Raw genomic sequence first — 26,708 nt, forward strand, 5'->3', positions numbered from 1 at the left:
ACTAAAACTTTATTTTAAATAAATGATCTTGACTATATAAATTCTTGACATGTTTTTAAATCTGTTTGAGGCGATCCCTGAGAGTGGCGTCACTAATGAACAATGATGGCAGCCTTTTGAATGATCTGATAAGAGTGAAGACTATTTGTGAGATACTTTGACCACACTGCCCCCTGTAGGACAGTATATGAAAACGCAAACTTGAAAATAAAAGGTGGGGTGTTTGATGGACATGTTAACAGAGAAATCCCCACAGAAAAAAGAAATGGACAGATGACGTTTACAAAAAAATTTAAAACCTAAGAGGACTCAACTTTAATAAAAAAAAAAAATACAGTGAGTACAAGTATATCAATGTTGCACAATCATGAATAAAAAAATAAAATAAATTCTTTCCAGAACATTTCCTAATCCTAACCAGAATCACATGTACTTGATTTTCCCAATTCATAAATAAAAGTTAAATCATTAATGTCACTCTAAGTAACTCTTCTTGAAATAGAGTGAAATGTATTTTTGGTCTTCTCCGTGTTGCACGTCTCACGTTTCTAATTGGCAGCTGAACTTTGGTCTGGCCACATTACTGTGAATATTCCAAGAAAAAAAAATAATACCCAGCGAGGTCCAAGCAGCTCCACATGCACCGATGAAATTTGAAAGTGCTTGGATGAACATGATTGCACATTTACTGGAGCACGGAGGTTCTAGAATGTCCAACTGGCCTGATATGAAGGTCGTGTTTCATCTCTTCATCGATGAATCCAGTTAATTTGAAAACAAGTTACATATATCAGTGTAATAGTTCAATCTTCTGAAGGAAGCTGCCACTATATCAATAAAGCTACTTAAATAAATCAGTTTTAATGAACTAAAGAGAAGTGATTAAAGGATTTGTTTTTTATACGAATAATCTCTAATTAGATGAGATAAAAATCAGCAAATTCAAATCAGATTATTCCAAAATTGGTACATCACTTAATATAATTCAAATCCAGTCAATAATAACAGAACTACATTCGCAATTAAAGCAGTGCTTACCTGCTTTGAGTTTGTTTGGCCATATTTGATTCATATATTGTTGTTTAACTGTGATTTTAGGCCATTTTTGTCTAATATAATGTGGTTATTTGTAGTGTGTTTTTTAGACATCTTAACAATATAATCAATACTGCATCAAATGGAGGACCACAGAATATAATCTAACACTGGGCTCAAGGTTTGAGATGGTTTCTGACTCTAGAGCTGTAATCTCACCAGATCTGGTTAACCACTGGTTAACTAGAATTACTTGACAAGCATATTAAGCATTAAACCCACATTTGTAAATCGTTTTTTAAAATACTTTGTAATGATTTTAGGTTTTCACTAACAGTCCAAGTGAAGGTTTTTATACGATACTGACTCATCCAGAAAAAAACCATCCATCTCTAAAGCTTCTCCAAACAGCCTTGACACGAGGTCGTATCAGTCACCTTGAGAGTTTCCAGCAATTTAAGGAGAAGTCTGACTTGACGTTTACTGGATGGATCGCAAATATTTTCCTTCCTCTGCCATTTGGTCGATCAGACTGTCGACCGGTCCAGTTGTAGTCTGATCCCGTAGTGACAATATTTTCAGGTCACGAAGAGTGTATCACGGTGGAAACACGTCCATGTCTGCGTCATTTCCAAGCAAAACCTCGCATTGATCCAGCTTGTAAAAGCAGATCCTTGCCATCACTGTCTCAACAGCTGCACTGTGTAATAGCAGCACCCCATCACATCCTGAACTAACCATCGACTAGGTTTGATCTCGAGGTGTTATCTTCGCTGCCGGCCGTGTGATGGAGTCAGGCTGGATCCCCCTGAGAGCTCTTCGGGGGAAAGTACGAAGGTGCTTTTCGTCTCTCCACACTAAATATCGCCGTCCTCCAGTTCCATATTAGGTGTCTTTGAGGGGGTACATCGATGACAAAATAAGAGTAGGGCAGTAACTTTGGGGAAACTGAGTCATTCACTATGATCAACATCAGTTAGAAGTGTCATTTCTTATGCAGCAAGTCAAGAAAACACAATAAATCCTGCTGTTACTGATGCAGATAATGTGTCACGAATCGAAACGCTGCTTCTCCATCGTCGCTATTATGAGTTGTGTACTTAAACCCTTTGGGGAGGGACGGGTTCTCAAGGCCAATTCTGTTGGGACCAAGTGGGTTTTATGACAGTGGAGTCATGAGCGCATGGCTGTGACTTCCCAAAGGCATCCAAAGGTTATCCATGATTCATCCAGATAATGATCCTCATCACTTAGGCTGTCACTCTATCTCCTCAGAGGCCCGGGCTAATAGTCAGAGCCAGCAAAGCAAGGCGGCCTGCAGTGTACGGCCCGGACTCGTGCACGACTTCCATTGTTGTTGCTGAATGACTGATGACCTTATAACTTGGATTCATATCAATTCTTCTGGGGGGGATCACTCCTATAATATGAGTTTCGTGCCATGTTAATAATATGTGACTTGAAAAACTGTGTATAACACCGTCACACATTTATTAAAGGTGTGACACATGAGGATGTAGCTGGAACTCAACCACCAAAAAGAACACAATGATTAGTAAATACAGTATATATGGACCATTCTACCAAACCAGTGATTTTTCCTCATGAAAAAAGCACATCAAGCCATTTCTTAAAGAAATGTACCTAATATTACTCATATTTAATCTGCAAAAAACACTAGACTTCATAATAAACCTTTAATTCTTCTCTTTGTTATCGAGATTTAAATTTTAATTTAAAAAAAAGATGAATCTGTAGAAACCCTGTAACAGACAAGACGCACTTCATTATTAAAGTTTTTTCCTCAATAAAATGTCCTCAGATAGATATGGATTATATATTAAAAGTTTCAAATACTTGATCAATGAGGAATATATTATCAGTTGTTCATAATGGAGAAACTTTGACTAAACCTTTGGGTAATGAGTCACATGGACATGAAAGAAAGAAACTAAAACTGTTGCATAGTCTTTACAGTAGCAAGGGTGACGACACCATTTTGTATAACATCTATATCAATAAATGGAGGTAATATTCATCTATTTTGTGTAACATGGTGGTACGGTTTTGAAAAAGGATTCATATCACACTTTTGTAGGAACTGGCCTGCTTTAGACCTTCACTCCTGCGAAGGTATAAGTATGTATATTGTGATTAAAAAATCAGTGTCTTTACAATAGCCAGAAAAACATCACGGTGTAGTCACAACACTTATAATAAAGTTTGTTTGTTGAACATTTTAACATATTTGTATGGTCATTTATTAAGGGGTCACATACAGACTTTTACTATTAAGTAAATCAAGAGAGACTTAAAAGTCATTTATTGTTCAAGTTTGATTTACATTGACACAACAAACGTTTGAATTGGCAGTTTGGTCAAACAAATGTACATTATTAATGGCTTTCTCCTGCATTCCTGTTCAGTAATACTTTTCTTCAGGGGTTCTGAGACCACAGAGCTACCTGTCCGTGTACATGAGTCCTGCAGGGACATAATCTTCTGTAAGTCGGGTCAGAACCTGCACAGCTGAACAGCAGAGGTTCCTGCTGAAGACCACAGAGTCGCCCCCAAGGGCTGTACGCGGGGAACAAGTGCGTGACCTCCTGCACTGTGCTGGAACATCCGAGCCCAAGACTACAGAACATAAAAGTGAAGGATTGTGTTGAGAGTTATACTGTAGGAACGTGAGGAAACCATCTGGTCCAGCAAAAGTCATCAGGGTTGCGACTCACCGGATGAAGGCTGTCTGACTGTTGATGTGGTCAAACAGACTGGGTTCGCACACGAGCGAAGAATGTTGACACACACTCACGCAGGATTGACCGAGCGGTCCCAAGTGGAGCAGCATAGCCGTTTCTGGAGGCCACGCCGGGTCAGCTTTACTGCAGAAGTTCTGTGAATAATTGAGTGGAAAAAATACAGAAGCGTTTCCTGTTTACTTTCAAAGGTAGTCATCACTTAAAAACTGTTTTAAGGGTGCAGTTTGGAGACCGAGGTTGCATTCATTTCTGTCACGTCTGAAGTTAGAATTTAGAAGCTTCTCGCTTCCAAAAATATCATCTTCTCTCTTGTGTATTTGCGTCAATGTTACTGTGGTTAAACCATACATCGTGGTGTACCACAGTTTCAAGCTCAGCCTCAGGGGACATCTCAATCCCCAACCTCAGATCTCAAGTATCACTACTGTCCTATAAAGCTTCTCTTTCACTATGTCTGCTCCTTTTCTTCCCACTCTTCCACCCTGCCTGCACTTCCTTCTTTACCTTTCTTACTCTTAATGTTCTTTACTCTTGAGAGGGGCTGGGTATCGAACTTTGGTTGTTTTGTGGCACTGAACAAAAAATACTTCAGTAGTACTAAGAGTATTGAAACTGACTTTGACTTTAACTAATTTCAGTACCCACCTATGATCAATACTTGATCTTGTGTGTCAAAGTCAGTGAACATCAGATTCATTTGTCACTTAGCAAGTGCTCTTTTGCATTGCAAATTATTGTTGTTTGTTCCGTAAGAAAACCGCTTGGATTGAAAATTTACAAAGGCTGAACATTTTAACTACATGTACAGTGTGAAACATCTTTTTTGTTTTTGGTTAGAATTACATTTGTCAAATTAGTAACACTTCACAATGGGTATCGAAATGAAGGTCTCACTATCAGCATCAGTAGCGAAGGTTTTCGATCGATACCGAGCCCAATGTTTTGAGCCTTATTCTCACCGACACAGCACAGCAGAATTTCTTCTGCTTTTGACCAACATTTCAAAAATACAACTTTTTTTTTACCAATAACCTGGGTTAGGTGTAGGATACACAATTTACCTGGTGAGAGAAATAATAATGAAGACGCTCCAGCATTCCCTCAAAGGTGAACTCTCGGGGAGTGAATGGCTTCACCTGAAGTCAGAAATAATATCAGGAGAACGGACAATCAACGGACTTGTCATTCAGGTCTTCACCTCAGCGTGTAAAATATCTTTCATTGCCTGTAGAACTTCAGTCCTGTTGTTCAAATCCACAGTCCATACATGAGGTTTTCCAATAAATAATTCGGTGTACGGGTGTTGAGATGAAATCTGAAAAACCAAAACGTTCTTTATCAAGGAATGTCCTTAAACTTGATTTGTTATAAATGGTTTTCCACCTGACGAGTGGTGGGTTTCCCTCTGTAGAAGTCGTTGTTGTCAGAGGACTGTGGCGGGTCCAGTCGGGGCTGGAGAAAAATGCAGCCGAGAGCTATTGCTTCGATGGGAGCTGGGCCCTCAAAAGGAAAACCAAGACCCACAAAGACCTGACAGAAAGATAAGAGGCAGAATTTGGTTTGATGGTCAACCAGACTACAGAAGGCTCTCGAAGAGCCCTTACTTTGGCTCTGCGGAGGAGTCGCAGGAATTCCTTTTGGTTCAACAAGCCGTGGTTTGTGATGTGGTCGGGCAGAGCTGCTGCGTGTCCTGCAGACTGGTAGACTGTGGCGTGAGTCTCCAGCTCCTCACTGATCCACTTCACATACTCGCTTTTCCCCTGGAGACAACACAAAACAAGGTCCACTGTAACTGCTGCAATGAAGCTTCATCACCATTAATAATGAGATAATAGTCAGTACCTTCCACATATAGTCTCGTTTCCCATAGACCACCGCAATTTTGTCTTTCTTGAAGGGGTCAAGCTCCTCCTCCCTGACCTCCGAGCTCTCGGGCTCTTCAGTTACAAATCCCAGGAAGGAATTATCAGGTGTATGAGCTGCATGTGGAAGAAAACATAATGAATAACAAGGATATGTTTTTAAATTAAATCCACTGATAATCACGTCTGGTATTACAGACGCATTTATGTATGTATTGGTGACTGTAATATTTGCAAAAACATTTTGTGCACAATACTGGACTTAAAGTGTGGGTGAAGTGATTTGGGGATAATTTACTGTGTAAAAAATGATTTAATATAGTTCTGGGTGGTTTCTGTGGAAATTTACGTTACATTTAAATTTTGGGGATTTAAAAAAATTGGGTTGGGATTATTTCAGAGTTATCTGCCCCCTTTAAGAGTTATAAATGCAGCAAATACAATGAGTATTCTAAACAAATATAATAAAGTAAGGAAATGTAACAAGGGCACACAGTTTCATGAAACGACAGGTGGCGTGTCAAAGGTAGGGTTGACAAATTTGGCTTAAACACATAAAACACATATTCACATATTATTATTGTTTTATAGCATGTTTAGAGGTGCGCTGCGGAGGAACTACTTTCCTGTCCTGAATGCTTATTTCCTTGTGCAGGTAAATTTTCATTTTTGTGTTTATAATCTATGTCATTTATTACTTATATTACTTTTAGTGTTTTATGTTATATGTATGTATGTATTTTCTGTGTAGATTACTGTGTAATGTCGACAGGTGGCGTGCCAAAGAATGTGTAGAGGTGCACTGTGGAGGAACTACTTTCCTGTCCTGAAAGTTTATTTCCTAATGCAGATATAAAAAGAATGTTCCAAAGAACCTCCGGTGTCTTCAATAAAGTAAACAAAACGTAGAGTTCAACCAGTATCTGGACAAGCCAGTTTTTGCAAAGCAGCTCATGGTTACATAAGCAAAAATGTTTCATTTGAATGAAATCGATGACACTCAATGGTCTTCTTCTTTATCTTTGTAAGTAGTGCTCAAGGCAAATATCACAAGCACTAACAGAGTGCTTACAGTCTGCTGTCTACACTGGAAGCGCTCACGATATTTTCCCCGGGATACTTCAGGTTCATATTGCTTGTTATTATTCAAACATATGCTAGAAACCAGCTTAAAATATAGACTTGTTTCGTTTTTTTTCCTAAACAATTCTCTTCCTCGATGCTTCAATACAAGATGGACATTACAGACGAGCACCATGAAAGTATTTGGATGATTTATGTGCGTCATTTTGGGCGAAGATGAAGACAACTGAGCGTCATTCGCTTCATTAAAATGGACATACATTTCTTTTTGCCTTTTACTCTAAAAAGGAACAGGTGATGGTGAGTAGAAATGAGTGAATTTTGAATTTTGGGTGAAGTAACCCCTTTAAAGGATGTATTTTTTAACCGCCCCCTCTGGTCTGATGGGAATGTTTAACGGGTGAAGTTGCAGGCTCCGCCTCATTGAGTTCCTTGTAAAAATGAGTCAAAATGCGGGGGAATATTCTTGAAAAGCCTGACCACTTTTTGGCAGAAACCCTGAAAATGACAATCGTGTGAAAGAGAAGAACCATGCTAACGTATAAATCACATGCTTTAGGAAATGAAAACTCTTGGTAAACGCACAGATACGGCCTCTTTGGTGAGCTGCCAGCCTGCTGCCCTTGAACACACCGTTGAAGGTGTTGGCGATGAGTATTCACCTCAGCCATGATGGAATGTGCCATGCTGAGGAAGTGTGTGTGATCCTTGGTTTGAATTCAAGATCATTAGATGATCATATGATTCCGTTGATCATCGCAGCTGCATTGATTTCCGTCCAGCCGCTTTCAGGATATATCATAGTCTTGCTAACCACAAAGAATCCCCATTAGAAACTTCATGCTTCTTTCTATTCTTCTCCTCACTCTGTCCTCGTCTCACTTGACGCCACAGGCCAAAAGCCATTGCTCTCTCTTTCGCTTCCTCACCAAGACAAATAAACATGCTGCAGACTGAGGGATGAAGAGCGTCTCTCCTCCTGGTGCGTCCAGCTTGTCCACGTCTCCAAGCAGGGTGGGAAGATGACATCCAGAGGTGTTGGAATGAAGACTTGGTCTGGGCAGCAGGTTTATTTAACCTCAGCTATTAATCTTCTCGCTATGAAAACGCTTGGGGAATGTGGAGCGCCGGTGTTGTGCCACTGCTGCATAAATAACTGCATGTATGTGTTGATATAATGTTACATATCTGCTCTGTAATTGTTTGAGGTTTCCATTGCAGAATAATGATGAAACCATTTTCCATTGAAATAGCGAGTAGATTGCGGTCTAATTGTCATATATTACTTACGTATTATTGGGGTTTTCTCTATTAAATTTGAAACTGAATCTGTAACAATATAATGAAGATTCAATTTCCACCAATTAAGCACCAATCAATCTATGTCTATAAAGGGTGCTTGGGTCAGATTGGTTATCCTTTTCAAAGTACTACAGGAGTCCTACAGAGCTCTTCTTGGGCACTAAATATATTTAATTGAATTGTCTGGACTAAGCCAGATTTTTTAGTTTTTGGCTCTATACATTTACATATGTTGCACTAACTACTCCCTTAATTGTTAGATCATGTTCTTCATCTTGTTCCAGTGAATTTTTTTAACTCAATAAGAGCTCTATAGCTCAATTATTAAGCAACATTTTCCCCTTTTTTCTAGCCGTTAGTAGCTTCCATGTAATTTTTCTGCTTTGGTATCTTGAAAATGGAACTGGTATAGTGTATAACTTACGAAACATGGTCATGTACTGCAACGGTTGGAGGTCCCAGCTGCCCCACAGTGTTGTATATCCATGTTTGTGGGCATAACTCTCCAAGTTGAAGGCCGGTTCTGTGCCAAACGAGTCCAAGATTCTGAAGCGGCACCTGGAGCGTAACAACATGTTGAATCAAAAATCATTTTTTAGGTTGTAATACATCAAATATTTTTTCAAAAGGTAAAAAACACACTTGTAATGCAGGAAAGACAAGCCCATGCCTCCTTGAAGGTGTGCGAGCCCATGGTAGTCTGTGTAGATGAGGTCAAAGGTCAGGGGTGCTTGGATCGGACAACTTCCTTGACCTGGAGCAGCAGCTATCAAACTAAAAATGTTTTAAAAGATGAACATTTGAGAATCTATCGTGTGGTTTTCATGATTTTTGAAATCAAACCTGTGCAGGTGTTGAAGTGAAGTGCCGAGTGTGACATTGTGACCCAGTATGGTCAGACTGGCACCAAGATCAGCCCATTGGACAAGTTCACCTAAAGGACCCCCTCTCTCAACCATGGATTCAAACTGCTGACCAACAGCCCCGGCCAAGGCTCCTGGATACAGCAGCACCTGGAGGACGAAAGGTAATTCAGATTTGGACCTTACAGTAAATATCATTGAGAATATAAATGTATGGTTCACTCGGCCTGTACCTTCATCTGGTTTACATCTGTCCTGTTACTGCTTCTTTTCACGGTCAGCCCGGCCCTTATCCACCGTCCAGACATCCTCTCAACTCTACTTCGTACGAACTCCAGGGCAGGACTGGTTTTGTTTGCGATGACCTCAAAGAGAGGCTTGAGTGATGCTCGTATTTCAGCCTATGTTCATGACAGAGTCGAAACAGTCAAATTGACTCACGTGTTATTAAAACTGATAAACACCTTCTTTGTGACGGGCGGTGGAGTCTGCTGCCACCGTGGTACAGACGAGTTCTGTCCAGTTTGGGGAGGACAAAAGTCTTCTATTTGCCGCAGGTATGATAATATGGAGCATGTCGTCCCATCTATTCCGTAGAAAGCATAGCAAGGGTCCGACTGCCAACGTGCCTGTAAAAACTGGGAAGGATGCGGTTTTTCAAAAACTTTTTCTATATTTCATTTATTGCTGACACGTCACTTTATTGCCACACAATTTGTCAAATGATATAAGAGTCACATTTCATACATTCTCTATCCCAATGGTGGGAAATTAAATTTCCTTAGGGACCTTATTTTGTACAGCGACTGTTGTGAGGGGCCATTAAGAAAAATATAAAGCAGTAAAAAGCCTAAACGTAATGGTTATGCTTGAAAAAATAAAAGAGAAACGGAAAACAAATTAAATAAAATCGAAACCTGATAGGCTGAAATTAAAATAAAATATGTAAAAGCCGTTTTTAAAATATTTGTTTAACTTTCACTCAATTATTTCTAAGGGAAAATAAATAACAGCAAAAATGACGGAAACGAAGAACAAAACTCCTGAAACAAATAGATCAAACATATTTAGAGTTAAACTACAAATGGATAATTAAAATAAATGCAAAGTAAAATTGTTTCTTTCTACATTTTCTGTCCAATGAGTTTTCCTGTGACCTCCTGAGGGCCACATAAATACAGTCAAAGTGCTGCATGCATTGACATCGGCCACCATGATCATACAGGCGGATGAAAAACACGCATCGAGGGAACTCACTGTCACAACAAAGTCTATAGAATGGGCTGTATGTTCATCTGCATCTTCACTTTTGAATTGGTAGTTGGACCCAGAAAGGATTCTTTTAGGCAATAGCGGTTTGACACGATCACTTTGGGGGTACTAACTGGTAAATGTACTAATGTACTGATGTATTATGAAATTCCTTTTTTTTAATGATTCATTCATTATTCGTTATCTTTTTAGGTTAGGTTAGGTAGATCTTTATTGATCCCTCAGGAAGTCTCCTTCGGGAAATTGTTTTGTTTTTCCAAATAGCCACAGTAAATACAGCAATTTTTCATAAAAATAATTAAAAATAAAATAAGAACAAGAACAAAAAGGAATAAATAGAAAGAACATTTGTTATTTATGTTGTTTTTTTAATCAACCCCTTTTTATTTTAGCTGGCAATAAAAGTTTTCTGAATCTGATTCTAGTGAAAAGAACCCTGGTGTGTTTCTTCAGGCGCTGTTCTGCTCAGGCAGTCTAACAGGTTATTTGTGTACTATAGGTCAAAATCCCAGTGTGAGGTGCTCACCCCGAACCCCCCAAGATTCTCCAATAACTTTTGGATGAGGATTTAGATAAGGCAGACATTGAAACTTTTCTAAAGCGATAGAAAAGTGACGTTAAAGGGCAGAGAGACATGTAAATACATATTAAGCTGGAAGTGGACTACAGTTTCATGGGTATGTGTAATGCGCTCTAACCATCTCACCGAGCTACACATCTCCTGGTGGACCTGTTATATCAACTTTTCATGACATTCAACATTACCGCCAACAGCATCACAAGACCGGCATTAACCAAGAGATTCGCACAGGCAATTATTTTTCAAGGTAATGGTTCTTACCTTGACCTTCTCTGAACACAGTGGATACGCAGGATCTATCGGTACATCACACTCCTCAGTGGCCTCTGTGGATAAGACATTTAAAACGGGTCATTATCTTTCAGCTCCACCACTGTTTGATGTCTAGAGCTGGATGTGTATGAGGTTCAGGAGCAGTTTTCAAAACCGTCTTCCCGCTAATGAGCTGAGCATTTCTTAAATACCAAACTTTGCCAAAACACATGGTCAAAGAAATAAAAACACGAGACTGGTACAGAGAAAGAATGAACATAATATCTGCAAAAGAGCAACACAGACTGCGAAAACATTTGAGGATAAAAAAGATTGGGGCGACCTGAGTCATACTTTACGAGTGTGTGATGTGATGGACAAGGAGCGGTGTGTTTGTGTGTGTGTGTGTGAGAGGGTGGTACGTATGGGCATGTTGACAAGTCATCACTTATTCACGGTAACCTGTGCGGCCCTCATGACTCCTCTTGTCAAATCAAGCGCAAATAGCCACAAACTCATTCTCATGCCAACACACATATTCACTGACACACACTGCGGTGCGCAACCTGATTCTCACCTGACACCTCTCAGGAGAGTCGAAACGATGGATAACTGCTGACTGTGAGACTTGTTCAGACTTCTATTCATGCACTCCATCACCTACGACCACTTGCACCCGCTCCCCTTCCACCACCAATTCACACCTTTCATTATAACAGCTTGTTAATTTCACATTGTGGTTAACCTCTGTGCAGGCTATGAACCGTGAATTTGGCTCAAATATGAGAGATCACTCACAGAGGACTTTTTTCTCTCGTGATCACTCCGACTGCCAAGAAGCAGGGAGGGATAACATATTTATTTGCTGCTGCTGAGTATCAAAGCATGTTATAATTGGAAACGAACCCAAAGTCTTTCATTAAAGTCGTGAAAGTGACCAGCTTACGGGAGGTGCACAATAACAGCTCAGCTGAGCAACACACCATTTCAGTAGCCAGAAAATACAGTGAAGGTCCAGTGGGAGGTCGAACAGAACTTGGTTGGATCACCTGTTTTTGCACATTAACTAAATATACAAACAATAAATGCCGTAACGTGGCTTATTTTCTTCCACTTAACCGTTGCTTTTTGTTTGTTTTGTGTTTGCTTGTTTTGCTCTATATCATTCCCTAAATGTCTTTATGTTTTAATGTTTTATGTTGTTGTTTTTGGGCTTTCTACTTTTATTGTTTATTAGTGTTGGTATTTGACGTCACTCTGTACAGCACCTAGGTCAACCTTGGTTGTTTTTAAATGTGCGCTGTAAATAGACCCTGACTTGACTTGACTTGACTTGACTTTAGTCACAGGGACATATTATTTTACACCTAAAACTTCATCAAAGTCTAATATTATTAGTATTGGAGGAAATATTCAACAAATAAAAATTAAAGTTGCAACTATAACCACACTATTTTTGACTCATACAAATTCCAATACTTGCCAAATTATATTGATGTTCCAATTTGCAACAAACACAGGTTAAAACTTGTGCAAAAGCACTAAAAGCATGAAAACTGCTCACCGACCTCAACATCAAGAGCTGAGAATGGGCCGATTTGTCGAAATCATTGTTAATTATCATAAATAACCAATTACCTGATCAAAGCTTTAGATGACTACTATTTAACATTCATAATGGTGTTCCAAGCACTGAACTTTGGCTGCTTCCAAAGTGAGTATAGAACTAGTAGAAGCCCTCCGGGTCACTCAGAACCCAATAAGTAGTTTCAAAAGGTTGATTACTTCCAATGACCATCCCACTTCTGACACCATTTGTTACGATGGGTTCATCGAAGGGATACAGACATCGATTTTTTTTTTTATAGGATAGGTTTTCAAACTGAACCCCTGCATCCAGATGTTAGCTTAGCTGAATATGACTATACTATCATAAGTAATAACTGGTTCAACTGGACTATGAAGAGTTCTGAGATTTGCCTTTGAATGACTTGTAAAACCATGACCTTGTTGAATGATGGACCTTCACAGACCGATGTTGACTGAAAGTGTTGTATTTGTATTTGCTGCATGTGTCATAAGGCCCTTGTTTCTATTACCAATTAGTGCTTTTTTGAACATTCTTTTATAGGCCTTACCTAAAGGTACTGGTTTGTTCAGGGGTGGCGTCTGGTCCTGCTGTAGGTTTTTGCGACTGAGCAGGTCGAGCTTCAGTGAAACTCTCTTGAGCTCTCTTTCCATCATGTGCGCCAGGCCTTGGTGGTCTCGTTTAAAACTGCAGGCATAAACATAGAGTGTTGGTAAGAGTGTGAGCTCTTTCATCTGTGAGTGATGGGTTACCTCTGCAGGAGGAGACTCAGATCCTCTCTGGTCATCTTCGTGCCTCTTTCCCGGCCCAGTTTTTGAACCTGAGAGTTCAACGTCTGCAAGCTGAGAGCCAGGCGCTGGACTTCAACGTTGTTCTGACCTACAGAACACACACTTCAGGGTGTTAGGAACCATACTCAGATCTGACATACAGTCATTTATTTTATTAATCAATAGATTAGAAACAACACTTTCTGTATATATGTTTTCAGATACATTGTCTAGAATAGTTCTTCATCAAAATGTATGAGAATTACATACACTTATGTTACAACCAAAATATTTCTGACAGCCTAAGTGAAAGTGGTCTCATCTTGCCTGCAGGTTAAAGCCAGAACACGTGCGGTCACAAGCTCACACTCACGGAGGCACACGCTGTACTGCTCACATTTTTGTGAAGCCCGACAGGTCGCTTGGCTCAAATTGCCAGCTTGGTATGTTGTTGAAAGAGCCAAGTGTATTATTCCTGCTCGGAATGACGGTGTGTGTCATCAAGTCGGGCTTTCAAGCGACAAATAAACATTGATCACAGTCTAAGCAACAACGTCAATCACTCAGCATTGAGAGATTGTGTACACCTACTATACTTTGAAGTCTGTATACAACTTTGAAGACGAAGTTTTAAACAGACTTCTTCCTATTCCTGCTGTTTATGTTAAGATTATCTTCTCAATTCATTCTTTTTTTTAAATGAAAGGTTAAGGTAGTTCAATGAGATGTTGTTATTCAACATGAATTCTTATTGAATATTGAAAGAAAATGTTTTGGACAAGCAGTTTTAAACTCAATCAAAGTGAGTGTCTAAGCTATTTTTGCCAAAACTAATGTGTGCCAGGAATTAATCGGGGTCTGAAGTTGATTAAATCTATCATAATGATGCATGTGTTTGTTAGTAAGAAAGCGCACTGCCTTATAACAAAATATACAAGCAACTGAATTCCATCAAATTCCCTTTTTTCTGATTTCCAAGATCTTTTGTTCGGATTTTGTAAGTATTCTAATAATTTCTCATCTTTATTCCCGATTGTATCAATGAACACTAGCATCTTTAGGTCCCTACATAAAATAACTTGATACGCCGGATTTGGCCCCTGGCCCCCAAAATTTTACACCTAAGCCTATCTTTGTGTTTTCATTGTGGTTATAACTTTCTCTTTGTTTATGGTTTGTCATTCAATAAACAGGTTTAAAATTACCATGGCAACTCTTTGACTAACAATAAACAGTGAAACCAGAAAAGATAATTAAACTTGTGAAAATGTCAACGTTAAAAAAGTCTTTCTTCACATATGTTGAATAAAACCTCTCCTCATTCATTTTTTCCTTCTGTAAATTTACATTTTTTTATTAGTTTATTTTATATATCCTAATACTGGTATATTTTCAGTCTTAATCCTGCCTGTTTATTGTTATATATTATTGTATTTTTCTCTGTATATTCCGAGAAGTTTGCAGAACATTGTATTTTTGAATTTGGTTATTTTAAGACGTGTTTATCTGTAATTGGTGCTGCTAGAATTGTGAATTTCTGTATGAAGATAAATAAAAGTATCTTATCTTATCTTATCTAAACAATATGTTTGTTTTTAGAATTGTTAAACTAGTATTAAACAGGTGTTTAAAGCTTGGGGAGGCCACATAAAATCACTTGCCTGGCCGTATTTGGCCCCTAGGCCTTGATTTGTCGTGACAAACCTTTTTAGATTTTGCCCAACAACTCTTCAAAGTAGTACATCTATGGTTATGTTGTCGCATTGGTTCTATTACTGTATTAAAATGATTAATGTGTGTAATAAGAGGTAATAAAAGGTCGGGGGTTTGGCAATATTGGAGCTCCTCACTGAACCACCGAGACATTTCCTATGAGGTCTGAGGATGGAGTAATGATCCACGTTTTGATTTAACCTGAAGTTAAAAAGCACAGACAGATGATGTCACTCCATCTCTGTTTGCTCAGCTGACTGTCAGTATATCACCACATGAATGTGACCCGAGTTCGTCTGAGCAAAGAGGCAATGACAGATAGATGGAGGGGGACAGGGCCTGCAGCAGAACTTTTATTATGTGACTTGCGTGCTAGAAAGAGTGTGCATGCTGCATATTAAGGTATGTCAGCGTCATGTCATAAAACCCTATTAAAAGTGGTGTCTGTACATTTTCCAGACGGAGTTTTCAAAGAACGTTCAGAGCATAATACTTAATGTCGAGGGGTTTCTGAACGTAATGATAAATGTGTAATAAAACAATGTTGCCTGAGTAAACGATGATTTATGTGTATATGTTTGAAAGAAAAATAATCTATTTAACCTCTTACCTAATGTTGCATGCAAGATGTGAAACACTTGCCACGATATTTTTACTTTAATTACATGATTCTAGTCATCACATAAATAACCTGCACTTTATTTTATATAATATAAACCAATAGAAGCATGACAAAGAAAAATAAAAACCTGATTCTATTTTTGATCATAGTTGTTTTTCACATTCTGTTGCATATAAATTAATGAATTTTGTAGGAAGGTGACATATTTGTTTATTTAAACAGAATAATTCCTCAAACGATTCAACTAATTCTGCCAAAATTTAATAATAACAACAAAAAACTATGAAACAATTTTATTAAGACTTTGCAACTTTTTAACTAAATGTGATTAAAGCAGGAATAGAAAGGGTATACACTATTATAATTACAGTATACGAATAACCAACCATTTATTCATGTTATGTTGGTGTATTTTTTAGTAGATTAATTCCATGTTTTGTCTTCAAAATCAAATAATTCCTGGTCAAATACAAGTGTTTAAATATGTTTACCATGGGCTTCCGGGGATCTTCCAACGTGCTCTACACTGGTGTCCTCTAGAGGGACCCAGAGAGTCTGTAGAACGAGGGTGAGCATCGACAATCCCAGACATGTCAGCAGGCAACCACTAGAGAACGTAACACACAAAGTAATACATTAATAAATTAGCAATTTCCTTTTTTTTTACTCTTATAACATGTTTATAATACTTTACGTTAAACAATTGAACAGGAATGCTGCTTCTGTATGGTGCAAGTTCGAGATATTTTAAACTTTACATGATTTTATTTTATTATACATATATGGTATTTTATCATAAGATGACGCTAAAAGATTACAGTTCTTACCTGCGCAGGCGCAGAGCCACATGCATGACCTTGGGTTGGATGTAGACTCTTACTGCTTAAAAAAGGGGATAACAAAAAATATACACTTGAAACACTAATGTGTCAAATTCAGCGTAAGAATGCAACAATTGTATTTATAATTACAATAATAACTGTTTTGAAAGACCAAAAATAATACGATTCTATTCTGTTGTTTACATATTTTAATATATTGAACCTGCAATTATGAAGTCAATTAATTGAAAATGTTTACAATAAGTAGTAGTCAACGCTGGTCATTTATTAAAAGAAGGTTTTCATATGTGCACGTTTCATAAGCTCATAACCAAAACAACAGTTCACACGCTGTGTTTATCAAACCTTGTTAACTAATCCTCACCTCTTTAAGTCCAGTGCCAACTGCTGCCATCAGCCCTGTTAGTGTTGGAAGACAATACTAAAAAAAAAAGGAAAATAGAGACTAAAAAAGTATCCTGAATGTTTATTTGTCTGTTTCGCTTCTTTTTCCCTCCTTCTCTTTCGGTGCCTTTTCTCTTTCTAAGGGTCGTTGGGTAGGCATCTTGTGGTTGTCAAGGTAACCTGACTCCCCTTTAAAGAAAACAATACCCAGACTGCCGCTCGGGCCTTTCACGGGCACAATGGAACCCACGCTATAGGGTGACAGTGCTTTTATTCAGTCTGCAGGATAGACTTAAGCCTCGTTTTTAAATTGATGCCAGTTGGATCATTCAATTTATTTACTTCATGTGAGACTTCATCACAATACAACGAACAAAAGGCTGGTATCAGCAGAAGAAATGTGTAATCGATTATAAAAGGAAGATTAAATAAAAAATATATATATTGATATAAATCATTGGAAATTTAATAAATGTAAAAAAAATTGTAAAGCTTCAAATTATGTGTGTTTCACATTTTTTTCGGTTGAAGTCTGACCAAAGTAAAGTTTTGTAACATGTTCTAAAAGCTACTGAGATTGACCAAAATGATTTAAAAGTTATCTGTTGTTTTTTTTCCAGAATGTGCTTTTGATTGAAATAATTAAGATGGAATTACATCATTTGGGAAAGTCCAAATCTAAAAGAATTTTCAAAGCTACAAATGCAGTTAGCAGTGGAATTTCTCTTACTTCAGTTGAGCTTTTTGATTGGCTGACACGATTACAGGGTCAATTAGGGTCGCATGAAGACGGATCGTTTCACTGATGTTGCCAGATCATATTTACAAAGGAATTTTAATGTTGTGACTGATCGGTGCACCTTTAAAGTGTCTGCTCGAGAGATGCTTGGGATTGTGAGGATGCAGAAAGAAGGGGAGGAGTTCAGTCTGTGATGTCACTGGTTGTGTGAGAGCGGAGCATTTGATGAGCGTAAACCTCCATAAGCTAGCAGGACCTAAAGGCTTAGCAGCTTTAGACCCATCTGGCTCTTTCTCTGTCATGCTAGTTCTCTCTCTCAGGTTTTAGCCACACACAAACTTTGGCCCGTTGTGCAAACAGCAAATACACACATTTGTTCTCACAGTGACTGGATTACTATCCTGGTGGATTATAATGTTCCTGCTAATGTAGTATGTTGTCCTTATTCTTCTTAGAATGTGCCAAGTAGATCAGTCAACAAACTAAAATACTCTCTTGACATTTTTACAATGGAATTACTATAAATGCATTTAAGAGTGTATTTATAATTTGTGTTTTCTTTGATTCACATTTTATAAGGTCAGGATTTTCAATCAGATAATTCCTAATGGCAAAAAAACGCTTTTTACATGTCACATCAGATCTTTTCTTTTCCCAGGAGGCAGTTCTCACTCCTGAATAATGGAACCTTTCACTTGAAGGAGATTCCAAATTTGTAATGCATTTTCTTCTCACCAGGTCCTGCCCTCTTGAAAAAGCATTTGGAAACCCCTGTTATAGCAGGAGAGCGTGGAGAGTTTTTTACGTCTGTATTTGAAAATAGTCAACATATCTTGAGTACAGATTAAGATGTTATCCTCTGAAACAAGTCTAATATTTACAATTAACATGTATTAAAATGCTATTCTAATCTTGTTTACACTGTTACCTAGTTAACCTTATTTATGGTAGCAAAGTGATTGACTGAAAACTGCTTTTTTTCCCCTTATTTCCAATTTATAATTTGTTAGTTAATGACCTGCTCTTTTACTGTAGTAATGAGGGATACTTTTGAGGGAAAGACATATATTCTGATATGACTCTTACAGTGCAGTGACTCTTCAACAATTCAATCATCTCTAATTCCAATCATGTGTCTGCCGGTCGTGTTTTTGTCGGCAGCTTTGAGTGAAACACAAAGACGTGGCTTGTTGTGGTCTCCGCCGGGATACTTCTTGTCCCATGGTGCCATGCACTCAAATTAAGCCAATTGATGGTGAAAGTTAAGAAGTAAACAAGTTGCCCTTGAGAAACAGCCTATCTTGAAATGTCAGCCCCGCCCAAAAAGTTGTTAATAACCATTTTTAATTGAAACAAATGTGCGCTCATGCCTACAGGGTTGGTAAATAACACAGTTGTCAGCAATGTTCTTTTTTGTTTAAAGTTACATTTTGTTGTTTAAAATATACCTTGGTAAATATGTGTTGCGTAATTGTTGTTGTTCTAATGGATGGTATTTGCTCAAAAATGTAAAATGTATTGACCCCTTTTTGACAGTTATTCAAATATTGTGTATTTTGCTTGTGTCAATATTTACAAAGCACCAATAAAAATCATTTAATATTAAGATTATTCAATCGATTTGTATAGCCGTTTTAAAATCCACTTTTGTCACATGAGTATGATGTTCTTGCTCTTGAACAATCTTGATCGAGGTTTAAAGCTATTCTTTCAAACTAAAATAACTCCTATCATGCCCACCTGGCATCAAATCCAATTGGGATTGTTTGAAGAATTTCAGACCTTGTTTATGTGGGATCTTGAGGCATGTCTGGGAGAAAAAAACAGTCTAGCATTCAAAGGCCAAAGGATTCTTAAAAATAGGACCTTATTTAAACGGTAACTTCTCCTCCACCAGGAATGTACTTTCATGATTTCCAATTCAATTTACTGACTTTACAAAAACTCATCTAACTGAAGTGAATAATAACCTGATTATTTGGTGGGTAATTACGGTATTATATGACATGTTTAGCCATTGAAAGCCACGTTTAAAAAAAAAAAAAAAATTGAAACACTACAGCTGCGCACTCAGGCGATCTGGAGGATGAGTTGCGCATGCGCGCGGCAAGAACCTAGGAACAGCTTCACGTCTCAAGACATCTCACACATGCAGGTAGGAGTGACACTGTTTTGCCTTTTTCACCTTGAATTTGACATAAACCTGACATATTTCCCCTTTTGTACTATTGTTATTCCGAACTATTCCCTCTGTCCCCTTTTTCGTTTCACCTTTAAAAAATCTGCATCTTTAAGCTCCAAGACTTGACAGCAAATCCCATTCATTTCCATGGATCACAATGGCGCGTGTAACTGTTTTTTTTATTGTGTTTATCGTTTTATTTATCGTCATGTCTTCACCGCCTCAGCGCTCGTGTCTTAGCAGAGGCGGTGTTTGACAGCGGTCCGTCGCTAGCTAACGTTAGCATGCTAACTGTGTCAGTGCTTGTGTTTCCTTCAGCTTGTTACACATTTGTCCCTCGTTTTTACCTCGTATTTATTCTCGTGTACTTCATCATTTCTGTGGATATGTATGTGTGATTCGTTCGTGCTAAGCGTGTCCTTTCTATAGACGCACCTGTGTTGTTATAGCATAAAGGTGTAGATCAAGTTTAAGGATTTATGTCTAATGGCGTTTTCTGACAGTAGTTTTACTGTCTTGTGCTTTTATTTTTTGAATTGACATTCACTTAAAACGTGTTGTCATCTCAAGGAAGTTATAGGGCAAAGGTTAAGCAATCCTGTTTCCTCTTCTTTGTCTTGTTTTGTAGGACAAGACACACAACATTATTCATGACATTCATACACACCTTTTAATGCAAACAAGAGAACCATGAACCATTGCTTAAGTCATTTGTTGTATCAACTAAAAGCGTCTGGTCTTAAGGCATTGAAAGGGTCAACCATGTTTTCTTTAACTGACCTCATCTGTACACGGTCCACCTCCTGGACGTTGCTCTCTAACCTGGTAACTCACGCCAAGAATTTCCCTTCAGAATCCCAACTTAAGCTGACTTCATTAGATAAGTGGACTTATTTCATTATACGCTCTGCAATTAAAGCTCTTTTTTTCATTCTGTAAGACATTAAAGGACAACACAATTTTAAAAAATGTGACTCTAGATGTCAAAGAATTCTACTTTTCAGTCATTTTTTATTTGGATGTTATAACCATGTGACTCTTTTTTTTTTATGAGAGTTTCAAGTGATCTTTGGACATGTATTTTATTCTTCTCAACCTGTGCTTATGGATTTTATGATGGTATCCAAGAGGCCATTGTTAAACCGGTTTGTTCTATAAATAAAAAGTTAGATACTTCTTTATTCAATTTATGCTTCATCACAAACGCCACAAAAATGTGTTTGTTCATTTTAATTAACTGGTAATACATGTTTTCTGATTTATATTCTGAAGGTTACATATATAGATAATGTTTATTTATATATCTATCTTTATCAGCTAAAACAAGCAAAAAAAGAAAGAAACCTTTAAATGAAAAACTTAAAAAAATAAAATAAAAAAAAAGGTTTACCTTTTAAGATGATTAAAAATGGTTTCCACTCAAACCTTAATGATATTCAAAATAATCATTTCCATTTTTTTTTGACCTCTTACACTCAAAGTCTTAACAATTCTGATGACTTTTTTAGAATATAAATCCTACCATCATTTAAAAAAAAAAATTTCTTAGCTAACACAAGTCCTCACACAAATTACTAACTGTTTTTTAAAATCGTTTATATTTTTTACAACACTGGTAATAAATGTATTCTTATTCTGAAGATTTTTGTTTTCAAACATATCTGCTATAAAATTTTGACTTAAAAGGGTAGTTTTCGAAAGAAAAAACAAACCCTTAAAATAATTTTAGAATGGTTTGATGAAAGAAAATAATCTTTCCCTATTCAGTTTAAGTTTATTTTTTTCAAGTTTTGACCTTTTACACTCTAACTATGAACATTCATAATGAGTTAAATGAATAAAATAAAAATGCTGGCAAGTTATTTTTCTTAGCTGGCGTGAACCCTCACACAGTACATTAACTTTGTTCATTATAATAATGTGTTTCTGACATGTAAGTGTTATTTCTCATTATTGTTCTCATTATAGTCTGTTTGTTTTTCAGTCTGCGACATGGGCAGTTATATAAAATAGGCCAAAGTTATCCCTTGAGTTCCCGCCTGTTCTGACATCCAGGAAACGACAAAAACCACCATGGCAGAGGAGGAATATGGCAGCTTTGTGGACTGGAACCAGATGGGTGACCTGTCCAAGAGCAGTGGACCCACCAAAGTGGACTGCAAGGATCTTAAAGAGTTCAAACAGATGGCGCGCCAGGGTTATTGGGCCAAGAACCACAAGCTCCGTGCCCAGGTCTACCAGCAGCTAATCAAGGCCATACCCTGCCGCACGGTGACCCCAGACGCAGAAGTGTACCGTGATATTATGGGAACCGCTGCCGCCAAGAAGCCCTCCTCTGACCTACCGCTGCCAGATTTCGTGGATGGGAATCCTGTGCCTCATTACAGCTTGAAGAAAGAGGGGGTTTCGTCCGCCCACCAGATTATCAACTGCCTGGCCGGTCAGTTTCCAGACATTTCCCACTGCCCGTCCCTTCCAGCCGTAACATCTCTGCTTCTCCACTTCAGCAAAGATGAAGCCCAGTGTTTTGAGCACGTCAGTCGTATCCTCGCCTGCAACGAGCCGGGGAAACGACTGCTGGATCAAACTTTTCAGGCCTATGAGTCTGGCTGCATGACCTTTGGTGACCTGGCCAACAAATACTGCGCGCCTGCTCACAAACTTCTAGTGGCCACAGCCAAGGATGTACTGGAGGTCTATTCAGACTGGCAGCGCTGGGTGCTGGGCGACCTTCCTTTTAGCCATGTCGTCCGGGTGTTTGACGTCTACCTTGTCGAGGGATACAAGGTTCTGTACCGTGTGGCGATAGCTCTGCTCAGGTTCTACCGCAAGCACAAAACGGGAGCCCAGAGTGGTCCGGCTACTCCGGAGGTGCAAGAATCTGACGTGGTCCGAGCCGACATACAGGCTTTCGTCAAAGGCATCGCCTCCACTGTCACACCTGAAAAGCTACTGGAAAAAGCCTTCTCCATCCGCCTGTTCAGCCGCAAGGAGATCACACTGCTGCAGCTCACCAACGAGAAGTCGCTGCAACAGAAGGGCATCACAGTCAGACAGAAGAGGTATGGTCGCCACTTTATTTCCCTTTTTATTCATGCAAATGTAGGTTTTTATGTCTGAATTAAATATGAAACTCATTAATACTGAATAATGGAAATAAATGAGCAGTTTGAAAACTTTAACACAAATACCTTTCGCACTAGAATAATATCCATGAGTGAAAAATGTCAATAATTATGATGTTCCAGATTAAAAGACTAGTTATTAAACCTAATTCATGAAATAGAAGAGAGCACAGATCTCTACCAACCTGCCTTTCCTTTCTTTTCTTTACACTAATCTTATTTAATCAAGGCAAATAATTGACCTTTAGTTGCTAAGCCTGCAGCAAGTAGCAGTTGTATCGTAGAACTCGCTTTTGACAGTTGTGGATCCAGATGGTTGCTTGGCTCACCCCAACACCAAAATATTATATTATCGACATTTCCTGAACGTTTCCCTGATGTATGCAGTGAATAAAATTAACTTGTTTGCGGCTATAATGAAAGATAATAACCTATTAGCAATATAATAAGTATCATGTTAGAGGGGTAACCAAACGATATATTGCGATACTATTGGAACAAGGATATGTGTGTAGTATTGTCCGAGTATTTCACTCCGAATCGTGTTGCAGAATTTACGGAATATGTCCAAACATCAGCTTTTTAAAGCCGCTGGACTCTACTGTATCCTCTCGTCCTTGGTCATCGCTGGGATCTCACAAGATTTTATTATTCTTTTAGCTGTGGAGGACATAATGAGTGCTGCCATCTAGCGGAAATTTAATTGCAACACAAATATGAAGTGTTAATTGTAAGTTAGAAATCGAATTATGTTATTTAAAACACACTTCAAATTATCAAAAAATAATGTATGCTTATTTTAAATTCTTTCTTTAATTAGTTTATATATATATATATATATTTTAAATCAAAAAAGTCCTGTTGATACAGTATTGTGAAAAATAATATTGCAATATATCACCCCTGTTAAATACATTTGCTGAGCAGTAAGTTAAAGCTACTTGTAAATTGAACTCATAAAAAGTTGATTTTATATTTTTAATTTGTTTTTCTTTATTTCTTCTTTGTAACATTCCATCGTTGTTTTCTTTCTTGGTTCCTACCATCGTTTTGTGCTCTCATCTGTTTCCTACACGGGACTTTTACAGGTCTAGGTGGGTTCACGCCATGTCCTCATTCATTACTTTATTTATTTTTCCCTTCTCTTCATCTGCATCTGTGTGATGATGACAACGCGAAATAGAATCAATTCATGCTCACATTCTTCATCTGTGGTTGTCCTCAGGATGAACATGCAGCTGGCAGTTAATGCAGAAACGTTCTCATCAGAGATAGTTAGTGCCAAGGAGATCCGTGACATCTGGTCATGGATCCCCGAGCGCTTTGCTCTGTGTCAACCGGAACTCCTCTTCACCACCTCCACTCATGGTTGCAGTCTGAATAGGTACATTTTATTATGATTATTTTTTAACTGATTGCAAGTATCAGGGAGAGTCTTTTTGAAAATCATATTTAATTTCCGTCATTGTCCACAGATTTTACTCCCATTGTGAAAATAGCGAGCCAACGCTTCTCCTCCTCCGTACCACAGAAGGAGAGGTAAGCAGCTGTTCCAGCGGCTCCACCTGGCTTTTGTGGATTATTCTTCATTTAAAACGTTGAGTAATGTGTATATATTTCATATTTCAAAGGTGTGTGGAGCGTTCCTGTCCACAATGTGGGAGGAGCGTAAACGAGGAGGCAACAAATTAAGCTTTTTTGGAACAGGGGAGTGCTTTGTCTTTAAGGTAGGTGTATTTATATCGTCCTCCCTACATCTGCATCCATGACATGACAACCGTTTCATCTGATAGTAAGTGCGATGCTTTTTAAGGGCGATACCGCACAACGACCACTAGATGGTAGTATCTACCCTGACATGTTCGACACGTTACTCCTGCGGCCTTCTTTCAGTTGAATGTGTGGCAACGAAATTGTTCTTTTGCAGCTAGTTTGGGACGTGGTGCTTGCCTTTAAAAAAAAAACTCCTACCTTCTCTTTTTTTTCTTTTTCTTCTCCTTTTCCTTTCGTCTTTCTTTTAACTCTAAACTTGAGACTCAATAAAGAGGATTTTGTGGACAGAGTGCAATGTTTGTCCACAGGATTGGGGCTTAAACTCCAGAAAACAAATGACTCTGATGCTTATGTTAAGACAAGCTTAGAGATCGGAAACTCCTGTAACCCTATCTGGTAGTATCTCTCCGAGGCCCTAACCTGACACCAGAGAATGGTTTGAGAGAATAAGCTAAGATGTATGAAGCCAGATAGCAGAGCATCAAATATCTGCTTGTTTCTTGTCATGTCTTTTTCACATATACATTGTTCTTTGAATGGTTCCTTTAACTTTTTCAGATGAAGCCGGAGATGGAACGCTATGAGTGGGTGGTAATCCGCCACCCTGAATTAGCCTCAAGTGTCAAGGATCAGATCCAAGAGGATGCTGACTCCACTGAGGCCCAGAATGCTAACTCCAATGGCTTGCAGCAGCCAGAGAAACCTGCCGGCGACTTGTCGCCTTTCCTCTCCGCCCGACACTTCAACCTCAACTCAAAGAACACCTCCATGTTCATGGCAGGAAACTTCGACTCCATCATCGTTGGTAAGTTGCTGCTCGGCTCAATGGAAGCTTAATTATGTGTGCGCTTGTGTGTGCTCAACAAAGGATTATGCAACAAATGAACTTTAAAGGCTATCCTTAAATCCAATTCAGAAGTGTTTACAGAATTACTGGCTCTCTTGATGAGTCACTTGTTCAAACAATATCCTTGTGTTGGATCAGGTGGTGGAGAAGGCAACGCTCTCTACATTGACTCTGAGCTGAACCACGGGCGAACAGGGCGGTGCACGACTTTCGACAACCCTCCGCTGTGTTCGGAAAGCTTCCAGGTGGCTTTGCTTGAAGTTTGGGGCTTCCAGGACGCCATGGCCTCATCATAATATCAGGTCTTCATGTGTCAACAGTAGATCAAAACATTGTCGTGTATTGTTCACCGTCAATTATCAACTGTGTAAAAAAAAAAGAAGTAGGATATGGATTATAAATTCAATGATGAAGTGGTCTGTCACTCTAAATTCAGCATAGATTTGTTTCTTATGAATGAGCGTTAGTGAACAAAATGTCAACCAGTGTGAACTAACCTAATGCATATTCTGTTTATATTTTACTACTTCCTGTACATATGGTAACATTTAGTGGTTGAAAATGTCGTGAAAAATGAAAAAGTGATGAGTTTGTGTTTCAAATATCCTGATGACATTGTAAATGTATGGTGAAATTACACTCAAGCTACTGCTTTCATTGGTCATTGTTTTTGTAAATGTGTCAGTCACAGTCAATAGTGTAAATGAATTTTTGCTTCTTTTTTTTTTGCACCAGTGGTTCATTAAAACTTCTCCTTTGAATTGTGGCAGTAAAGAGAAGTGCAGTCCCCTCATAGATATTCTCCTCTTATCGGTTAAGTTTCCGTCCTAATCTTTAAGAATGTCACATAATAAGCCAGAAGTTGTCATGTGAAGTTTGTGTGTTTACAACCTTGATGATGGTGAATAATTGTTCAATCATGTGATCTGATGAAATGTCCTGCAGTACCTTAAGGTCTGTTCTATGTAGAAAATATACAAATATACAGCAGCTTCACTTTCGTCTCTCACTTGTGTTTTTTGTTCTTCATTTGTCTACACAAGAACATTTCACAGATTTGTTCAGATTTCCCTGAATCTGCTAATTCAGACTATTTCATATAAAAAACATTT

General features: G+C 38.3%; 1 protein-coding gene and 1 pseudogene across 2 annotated transcripts; one reads left to right on the forward strand and one right to left on the reverse strand.

Annotated features, from left to right (window-relative positions):
- Positions 1-3,473: 3,473 nt before the first annotated feature.
- LOC148077550 (alpha-1,6-mannosylglycoprotein 6-beta-N-acetylglucosaminyltransferase B-like) lies at positions 3,474-17,971 on the reverse strand (annotated as a pseudogene).
- On the forward strand, positions 9,055-26,592 carry tbc1d24 (TBC1 domain family, member 24). 2 transcript variants are annotated; one of them, XM_087794214.1, is made up of 7 exons: positions 9,055-9,071; positions 21,836-22,913; positions 24,202-24,360; positions 24,452-24,515; positions 24,608-24,703; positions 25,308-25,554; positions 25,735-26,592. In XM_087794214.1, the coding sequence occupies exons 2-7, from the start codon at positions 21,925-21,927 to the stop codon at positions 25,890-25,892; spliced, it is 1,713 nt and encodes a 570-aa protein (XP_087650340.1). In that variant the 5' UTR covers positions 9,055-9,071; positions 21,836-21,924; the 3' UTR covers positions 25,893-26,592. The 2 variants fall into 2 exon arrangements, with proteins under 2 accessions (XP_087650340.1, XP_087650338.1); XM_087794212.1 differs by lacking the exon at positions 9,055-9,071 and adding an exon at positions 19,738-19,824.
- Positions 26,593-26,708: the final 116 nt, after the last annotated feature.

This window comes from Callionymus lyra, chromosome 6, assembly GCF_982586985.1.
Source record: "Callionymus lyra chromosome 6, fCalLyr1.hap1.1, whole genome shotgun sequence".
In the NCBI taxonomy this organism is placed as follows: domain Eukaryota; kingdom Metazoa; phylum Chordata; class Actinopteri; order Syngnathiformes; family Callionymidae; genus Callionymus; species Callionymus lyra.